General features: G+C 45.5%; 1 protein-coding gene across 4 annotated transcripts in view; it reads left to right on the top strand.

Moving 5' to 3' along the window:
- Positions 1-833: 833 nt before the first annotated feature.
- Positions 834-9,592, top strand: part of LOC8025054 — a 50,268-nt gene continuing 41,509 nt past the window's right edge. Inside the window, exons 1-8 of one of the 4 annotated variants that reach the window (XM_029975175.4) lie at positions 834-930; positions 3,137-3,250; positions 3,801-3,911; positions 3,989-4,185; positions 6,674-6,859; positions 8,564-8,632; positions 8,754-8,845; positions 9,357-9,519. In XM_029975175.4, the coding sequence (XP_029831035.2) occupies positions 3,160-3,250; positions 3,801-3,911; positions 3,989-4,185; positions 6,674-6,859; positions 8,564-8,632; positions 8,754-8,845; positions 9,357-9,519 (909 nt within the window). In that variant the 5' untranslated portion in view covers positions 834-930; positions 3,137-3,159. Of the gene's footprint in view, positions 931-1,150; positions 1,786-3,136; positions 3,251-3,800; positions 3,912-3,988; positions 4,186-6,655; positions 6,860-8,563; positions 8,633-8,753; positions 8,846-9,356; positions 9,520-9,592 lie in introns of those variants that run through there. The other 3 variants (XM_029975176.3, XM_029975173.3, XM_040222226.3) reach the window with 3 other exon arrangements.

The following is a 9,592-nucleotide window of genomic DNA, read 5'->3' as shown; positions in this document are numbered from 1 at the left end:
CCGAACGATTAAACGCCTGCCAAAGGTACCATCGCGAGCGTGCTGCATATGTTGGAGGCTGACGCCGTCCTTTGTTTCTGTTTGTCGCTCTAGTGGGAGAAACGTCTCGTCGTCAGTATCGCCAGAGAAAAAAACCTCACCCCTCCCCCCCCCCTCCAAAAAAAAAAAAGAAAGATCCAGCCGATTTTATACACCCCCCCCCCCCCCCAATCCTAAAAAATAAAAAAAAAAGAAAAAAATATATATATATATATATATATTCTTTACTCCGCGCATACCTGTCGTCAGCGCGGATGACAAGCAAGTTTAATTTTCAACAAAAGGAGGCCGGAGGAAGGCAAACGAACGCCTAGTAAATAGATCTGTCCAGATAATCCGAATCCACAATTTATTGTTACATGTGAGTGCCCACTGTCCACAAGTGTGACAACAGTGGCACACGCAGTGGCGGACTCAGGGAGGAAGGAGGTCCAGATGTCCTGACGCGGATTCAGGCTCAGGGCGGGGCAAAGGGGAAAAGGAAGGGGGGGGGGGGGGGGGGGGGTTGTTTTTTCAAACTTTTGATTCACTAAACCCCGCCCCCTCTCCTAGAAATACCTGTATTCGCCCCTGGGCACACGCTTAGATGGAAAATTTTGCCAATGCAGTATGGCCAGTACGACTGCTAGCCCGGGGTATTTAACGTTCATCGCACAGTAGTGATTGCACGATTGCTTATCCGGATCGAAACAAGCAGGGGCGAGAAACGAACGGGCTCTGCATTTGCTCTGCAGTCAGATTTCCCGCCAATTCTGTGACGCTCCATGACGTCACGACAGCGTGGTTCGTCGATCGTAGCTTCCACAAGCTTCGAGCAAAACATGCGGCACCTGCCGGCGGCGTTTGGTTTTTTTCTCGAGCCGAGACGTGCGACATTTACATGAATCTATGGTGAGTTTTTATTTCGTGAGCTTTATTTCGCGACATATCGGCCGCAAATCACCGCCTCAATTTGTAGCAAGGGACGGGAATCGTTCCAGTGTGTCGTACGGACCCAGGAAGTTGGCAGACCCCGACGCTGAGCGGGAGCGAATGTGGGCCCGCGCTAAGCCTTTTCGAGCCACCGTTGCCTTTCTGCGTTTCGGTCGCCATGACCGACCAGGGCGCCACAGCACTGCCATATATTCGGCCTTTTTCAGGCGAAAATTATGAGAATTAATTTTTTTCGCCGCGATGCGTCGCGAAATTATTGCCTAAAGTGGCCCCCGTGGCACGTTCAAAGCGCTCAACGAACTCGACATGGGCGGAAAATCCATCTTTTTTAATTCAACCGCAGCCCGACGGCGCTGGGCGAAGCGGGAGGTCTTTGTTCGTCGTGGGCCGTCTGCAGGGCGCAGTTTCATGTTTACAAAATAGTTTCTTTAAATAAAGAACGCGACTGTTGCCTTCCGTAGATGGGTTCCTAACGCACAACTTATCGCTGTAATTATTTGCATCGGCATTATTCAACTGGCGTCACGCGCTGTTCGAACGGGTAGTGTGACGATTCCCCGTTTTTTTTTTTGTGTTCTTTTTCTTTTTGGCGCCAGTCTTTATGCTGAGCTGGCATTACCGCCAACTTGGCGTGCATGTTCTCTAACTAATCATGCATCGCACCACCGAGCGCAGACGTGTACGGCACGCTCGTCGTGCACGTAGTTTGGGTCTCTGATAACGGCGTGTCAAACTTGGAACGTGGGAACACGCTGCGTAGCTGCCCGTCCAACGGAGCACCTCCTCGCCGCCACTCAAACCTGGCCTAAAAATGTATCCGACGTGGGAATAGAATCCAGTTTACCATGTTGCTTCCGTGGTTTGATGGAGCGCCAAATTCGACAAGGAGTAGCTGCAGTCGCGATGAGATGGCTAACGAAGTTAACCCCTATATACTGTTGGAATGAAGGTTGCCTACCTTCGTAGCATTATCATCTCAGTGGGTAGCCGCTTGGATGTCTTTTTTTTTTTTTTTTTTTTTTTTAATTGTTACTATCGCCGCTCCCTCTGGGCTGATGTTCGTGCTAGTTAATGTCCAGTGCTTTTGGTGGATAATTTGATTTCTTCAAGCTGCCAAGATTTTGTTTTTCTTCAGATATTCCCTTCTTCCTAGAAAATATACTCGAAAGGTGCGTGTTGTTGACCTGCAGCAACATACACTTGCCTTCCATCTGTTAAAAAGGTGCCAGGAAGTGATTTTTGTCCTTTCGCTGAATACTGTTCAGAAAAAAATCCTTGACCTTCACATTCCATAAATCGCTCCTTAGATTCTTCCTCCGTGCACTAGCAGTTTTTGCAACTAACGTTTGTAATGTGGTTTAGCGTAGGCATGTGCTGTTTTGCAGGCATTTTTAAAACGTTGAAATTTATGTCACCACAGTGATTACACACAAGCTCTTACCTGAAGGGTCACCAAAATATTGATTCTATTTAAGTTCTGCCACGGTGCTCGTGCTCAATCCATGTCGACAACCTTTCCAAAGCTGAGACAGAAAAAAAATAATTTACTTCTATTCTTGAGAATTTACACCGATAACCGGGTTCTTTTCAGAAACTTTTAAAAGGTGGACATCTCACATTTACAGGGGAGTAAAAAAAGGGGGGTGGGGGGCGAGATTATTGCAATTTTTGATGCTCTTGGCACTTGTTCCTCCACTTGCTGCTAATCGTGTCTGCCAAATGCCACAATTCGACACATTACATGTTTGCAAAGTCGGCGTTGTTTGGCGGTAAGCTGTGGCAAAGTGTAGAGGTTGTAGAGGTGGGCTGGACATCAAAAAGAGGGGCAGTCAGCCAAACTGGTAAGCATCACTACCACCTATCAGGGGGAGGACCCTGGCAATAACAAAGCCTCTGGCCCGGTAGCATTGTGCACAAGCATGTTTTTGTCACACTTGGGTTTGTACGCTCATATTAAATGCACAATGTATAGACTTAAGATAGTTTCACGGCCCCCTTTTGGAAAATAGCACTACAATGGCAGACCATGCTGCCTTTTTAACAAGCACTTGCAGTGTACTAATGTGATGCAGCATCTTGGTCGTTGCATGATTTTACAAAATTTGAGATCTAGCGTAGCTGTTCAACAATGATAGGGTTGGTTACAAATGAAACTAATTTTCAGATGAACTCGTCGTAACCTTGTGTATGGCCGGAGGAGCGGGAGCCTCGTCTGGAAGTGGATTGCAAAAAGCAAGCAGTGCAGCACCGAAGAAAAAGCCTCCAGAAGGCATAATGGGTGAGCAATCTTCGCAATCATTTGTTCCATTCTTTCTTGGCATATTCCATTTAAATGTTAGATAGTCGAGAATGTATGTGTTCATCGCTTCGAAAAGCGAGCAAAGCACACACCGTACGCATTAATGCCAAAAGTGACTCTGGCCTGAAGATCTTTATAGGGTCTCTCCATGGTACCAACATTTTGTGGCATCTGTGAAGTTCACCTTGTTTTATAGACGTGTCCAGGTCTGCATTGAGTCAATCTGAACACTTCAAAGGGCCATGCAAGAACACATATTTGCTCACAAGGACTTGCCACATTCACAATAATACCCTGAGTCACCGATCCCTAGTTTACTTATTTATTATTCGGTTGTTCCACTGTTCTTCTTAATCTCAAGAGACAAGTTGTGTCAATGTTATGGAACTACAGTGTATCTTTAGCAAGCATATGCACTTGGTGGGTTTCTAGATGTCTAACAAAGATTTAGAATGAGCTAGTATGTACCTTAAACGCTTCGGTAGCAGCGACGCAATAGTACCTTGCGACTTGTTTCCGTTTGTTGCAGACTTTCTCAAATGCGGATCATGCAGCACCATCTTTCACGAGCTCGATAGCTTTATCGCACACAAGCAGCAAGGCTGCACAGGGGATGGCGGCGATGAAGCAGACAAAGAAGGTAACGTTGGCTTCTGCTTGCCCTGACAGCTTTAAACACAAAGACACAATGTTTACGCTATCTTTGCTTTCCCGCAGCCAAAGAAGACAAGCCCGGAAAGGCAGCCCAGGTTAAGCCAGAAGCAGACGCACAGGTGGATGTTGATCTCACCGCCGAAGGTTCAGCAGACGAGGATCAAGATGAGGAAGAGGAGAAAGAGGATGCCCTGACAGACTCTAAAAACAATGGCTTGCAGAAGACCGGCAAAGGTGCCTTCTCGGGTTACCTTCATCAGGTGAGTTATGATGTTCTGTTCATTGTTATTGTTATTGTCACAATAGGTGGCTAGGACAGAGGGCAAATGCTTGTTGATTCTTTGGGGGTCTTGTATCAAAGAAGTGCACACCAAAAATTGCTTCATAAATGTAGAATTTGTGGGTTTGAGCCAGATACTTCTCATTCACTATAGTCACCTGTTCTATAGATAGGAGACATTGACAAAGAGAAGCTGACATTACTGTGTGGCTGTACTTGGCATCAGCTTTTTTGTGCTATATTGTTGCAGCTAGTATAACCTCCACAGCGCAGCAGCCCCTCATTGCTGCAAGAACCCGTGGTTTCATCTCGTGTCTCATTTGCACGTGCTCTCATGCGAAGGAGACACTGAACGACGCTACATGCTCACGCGAGTAGCTTTTGCAGTATTGGAGCACTGTGGAAGCTATGCTACCCTTGCTTAGTGCAAAGCAGCTGATTTCAAGTATACAACACCTCACTGTCGCTATCCGGTTTTGTCGCGCTCATGCAGTATCACAGTACACCTATTTTCTGAAGTGTGTTATAGACATATGGGCATACATAGGTTTTAGGAAGACAATAGCTCTAATCTGAGAAATCGTATTGTTACCCACCCACACGAGGGTTTCTCTTTCTCTCACGCAGTGGGTTGTAGTGTTCACAACGATAGTGCTGGCAGTTAGTAAATGCAGCGATGGTTTCAGAGCAAACCACTGTTCAGGAAATATTTGAATTCCTCAGGCATGCTGGCCAAAGTTACCATGGCCTTGCACCTGAAGATTTCGACCTCTGCGGCAGATAGTTCTAGCGCAGGGGTTCTCAGACCTTTCAGTATCAGTTTCAGCCAAAAAGCAGGCTTTCGGTGTCAGCATTGATGCAATAAAGCAGTACAGAAGCCTACAGACCTAAGGTATTGTCTTTGGTGACGTGTCTGAATGGTTGATGTAGCGCCTGACGGGGTCATGCCACCGTTTCAACTACAGCGACATAAAATCAGCATACAAAAATAAGGAACTTGCAGAAGACCTAAGAGACATAATGAAACATATGAGCTATCAACAAATTTTACATCACAAAAGAAATTAGAGGAATGGGCAGAAAAGATATCAACACATAGTTTCAGCAATTTAAAAAAAAAAAGTCTGAGACATAATACTTATAACAAACTGGCAAGAATTCAGAACAGAGAATAAGCACAGAACAGCCTAAAGACATGAGAAAGATATATATCGAGGAAATAAACGACCAGACTACTAGGTAGAATTATATCATTTTTACTATAATGGAAACAAAATGAACTGTCAAATTGTGTGTCAGGCTGTCTCGTGACCCTGGCATTAGCCTTCCTCGAGGAAAACTTCTTTTATTATGTTCTTAAATTGTGCCTTTGAAATGGAACTGTATAGTAGATCTAAGATCACGGGGTATTTATTCAGCTATAGTCAGGGATTAGATCAGCCAGTCATTGTTCACCATAATTTGTCTATGAACGAGATTTTGCAATCAAATTAAGCTATACATACCAGTGAGTGTGGCACATGGTTATGCATCAGTCAGATCTTTTAAGGGGGGACACTGCATTAAGATTACAATCTAGTTTTTTAGGTCACAATTTTATCAGCTTTCAAATATCCTGATGGACGCTGTCAGAAAGCTTCACTCCTGTAACTAAAGCATTTATTCTGGGATAAATTATTTCCCACATGCCGCACCATCTAAAGTGCAGCTTTTTTTAACTTTCAAACGGGTTTATCTTGGTTTCACTTTTTGGCATCAAATCTTGGTTCAGGAAAGCTGGATGGAATTTGATTATACATTGATGTGTGAAGCCAACTTGGTAAGTTCCTGTACTAAAATTTTGTAGGGAACATGGCTTGGAGTTTACTTTCTGCATTTTTACAATCTTTTGTTATGAAAAGCTGCAGTATGTTAACCTAATGCTAAAAAAAAAAAAATCTTTTTTCACATTTGTTTTTTCTTTTAAAAATGGTTAAATATTTTTAATATCTTTTCATGGCCACGTGACACGGGTGTTACACTGTATGTTTCACCAAGAGAATTGTTCATTATCATTACCTTTTCTAAACGACAGTTGTCCCCAGGGGACACAGTGTTTATTTAATGTACTTTTACATAGCTCTTTAAAGGGTAAGCTTAAAACTTTGCACGTCACCTTCTTTCCCAGCTGTAAATAAGCCCTGCGAACTTAATACAAATAAGACTATCGGTTAAAAAGTTCACCTACTGGAAGAGCCTTCCACTTTGTGGCAGAAATATTCGGAGAAATCTGGGAACCTGGGGAATCCTTGATGGCGCACTAGGAAGCCCCTATGTACCTAGGAACCCAGTTTGAGAACCCCTGTCGGGTTCTAGCCGCACATCAAGACACGCACGAGGACAGTCGCCTGGCGGGTGCACGCTCACCCCGCAGTGTTTTAAAGCAAGCAATGTTTTTGTCGCGTCGTCAGAAGCGCATTCTTCACCAGCGTCTGCGTCAGCAGAAGAAGCTGCAGATGCAGCGGGCCTGCAAAGTGGCGGCGGCGGAGCGTCAGCAGCAGCAGTCGGTGGCCAAGGCGCATCCGGCAAAGCCACAGGCATCTCCCCCGGCCCCCTGCGGCCGCTGCGAGCCCTGCAACCTCACCGAGGACTGCGGGGAGTGCACCAACTGCACGGTAGGCGGTCTCTAGACCAATCGCGTACGGCCCTCTCCTTTCCGAGGAATGGGCGTCCAACGAAACAGAAAATAACATTGACTTTCCCGTCGGGTCGGCCTGAATTTGAGTTTAGGTCACAGGACATCAATTTTCCCGCCAAGTCTAGCGAAGAAGTCATGTCACATAATTTTTCCCGCTAAATTTAGCGGTGAAGATGAATTGGTGTTGAGGTCACGTAACGCTAATTTTTCCGGTAAATCTAGCGAGGAAACTTAAGTCATGTGACGTCACAGGTCGCAGCTTTACGAAATGTGGCTTCACGAAATCTAGAGCAACTAGCCAAAGAATGTTTCTCTCTAATAATAACAGTAAAAACCTATTATAATAAACCAAATAAAAAAAATTCCTTCTTTTTTTTTTTTTAGTTCTCAAACTGTTTTGTTTCCCCCTCCCAGTCTCCGCATTGATCCACTACAGCAGTTCTGAAGTCCAAAGGTTTTGTAAACAATATTGCACGTAGTGGGGAAGTCTGGCTGACAGTTGCGCATCAGTGGTGACTCAGATTCGCTAAAGTAGCACTCAAACCGGGCAGTTGAGAAAATTTGGGGTCCCGTGGAACCCGTGCAGATGCCTGGGAGGACCCCTGGGATCCTAGAAACCCGGCTTGAAATCTCGTGGACTATGGTAAACTGGAAAGGGCTTGTCCAGCACCTCCCATATAGCGAGTGTTAGATTTCCAATGTCATCTACCCGAAACCAGCACGGGGCATGGATTGGACAGAGGTGCCGCATCGGCGTTCAACTGGAGCACATGTTCAAATCGTTGAGAATGCAAGTCCTGGTCGAATGCTAACTTTGTATTGAAGATGTGTTATTTTGCCTATAGTACCGTAAAATCCCAAGAGATAGCCCACCTAAAATTGAGAAAAAAATGGGTCAAAACAAGGAGTGAACTAACTTTCGGTGTGCAATCAATATTGAAAAAAACATTATTTTTGGTCATATGTTTCTGCCAAGCTTGTTATATCGGCGAGGGGCAACAAAGCAAAGATTTCTGAGTTTCCCAGTCAGCAATGTTCGCTTATATCCTGCCATAGCTAACTATAGTCCGTTGCAACCTAAGAACGAAGGGCGAGGGTAAGACGGGCCGGGGAGGAGGAAGCAGACGGAAGGCTGGAGAGGAGAGAGGGAAACCTCCTTCTCTCTTTAGCATTCCGTCTGCTTCCTCCTCCCCGGCCCGTCTTACCCTCGCCCTTCGTTCTTAGGTTGTAACGGACTATAGACACATTTACGCCGAGGTCGTCATTGATCCAAGCACTACGATTACTAGAAATGGGCTATCTTTCGATGTTTAAAAAAAATAGCCAATCAAGCCAAAAATTGGGGTGGTTACCTTTAGGTCGTGGGGCACCTCTCAAGATTTCACTGTAAACTCGAAAAAGATTTGCCTATGGTAGATTGTAAAGGGTTGGCCGTCTTTTCCAAAATAGAATTCGGGGTTTTGGGCTTGTCCGATCCGAACGGTAAACTGGGATGCTGTATACGAACGATTTCCTCTCCGCATTCTCCGCTTCCTCACGTGAATCTCTGTCAGTGATGGACGTGCTTCTTTTTGTCTCGGATGCCACACCCTCGAGGAGGGCATCCGGGTTTGAAGAGAGTGTGATCAACTCTCCAAAGCAGAGGCTTGATTTTTCTGTTTTTTTTTTTTTATTTTTCTAGGATAAGAAGGGGACTCCAAAGGCAAGAAAGCAGTGCGTGATGAGACGCTGTGAGAAAGTAGTGCCTCAGGTTAGCTTCTCCAATCTTTTAGTAACTGAATTGCATTTCCTTTTGAGAGTCGTAAACTCTGCCGCCTGCTCAAAGCAGAAAACGCAACAACAAAAAAACACTCTTTTTGTTTGTTTTGCAGAAGAAGACGGTCTACATAGTTGAAAAAATACTCAAAAAAAGGATCAATGCGGGGAAGGTGGAGTACTTGCTCAAGTGGAAAGGCTACCCAGAGTAAGTTGCTCGCTTCGAAAACTCGCAACATTGCAACAGCGTCACGCAGAAAGTTTCAGGACGACAGGTGTGTTTCGCCTGCATACATTGTGTCTGCGAGAGATTAGGAGCGACAACCCGTGTTTTTGACGGTCTTGTTTCTAGGGCACCGATGTGCTTCTCCACGGTGCTTCGGTGACATCTGAGCTCAGATTGTGTGGCCTGAGTTCACATGTGGCTGAGTCACCTAAGAATTTTGTCTCCTGAACAAACATCAGACACCATTCTGAAACTTTTTGCGGTTTCTGACGTTGTGACATGCATGCTCTGGCTCCACTACAGAGCGGGACTTTCCTCAAGGGCTGACCCGTACCGATGCATTTCATAGCGTGCTGGAGATGTTGCGACAGATAATGAGCCATTCTGACCACGGCGGGAGAGCTAAATGCCCCCTCCCGACAATGTGTGCTCTGTCGTCTGGCACAGTGGAGGGTCAATGTGCCGATTAAAAGTTTGCCACATCTTTCTTCAGCTCTGAAAACTGCTGGGAGCCCGAAGAGAACATCATCAGCAAGCGCCTGATCCAGCTTTTTGAGAAAGAGCAGCAGCAGGGGTCAGACGCCGAGACCCCAAAGAAGAAGGATGCAACCAAGGAGTCCACGGTCGAAGAGCCTTCTAGTTCTCAGGATGACGAGGTGACGTATTCATCGCTTGGAAAAAAACTGGAACTCCAATCCACTTCTCTGGTCTCTGCTTTTGTTTGCTTTG

Source organism: Ixodes scapularis, unplaced genomic scaffold (assembly GCF_016920785.2).
Source record: "Ixodes scapularis isolate PalLabHiFi unplaced genomic scaffold, ASM1692078v2 PGA_scaffold5__190_contigs__length_132052651, whole genome shotgun sequence".
NCBI lineage: Eukaryota > Metazoa > Arthropoda > Arachnida > Ixodida > Ixodidae > Ixodes > Ixodes scapularis.
The sequence above is the reverse complement of the archived record's forward strand: the minus strand, read 5'-3'. Positions and strand labels throughout refer to the sequence as shown.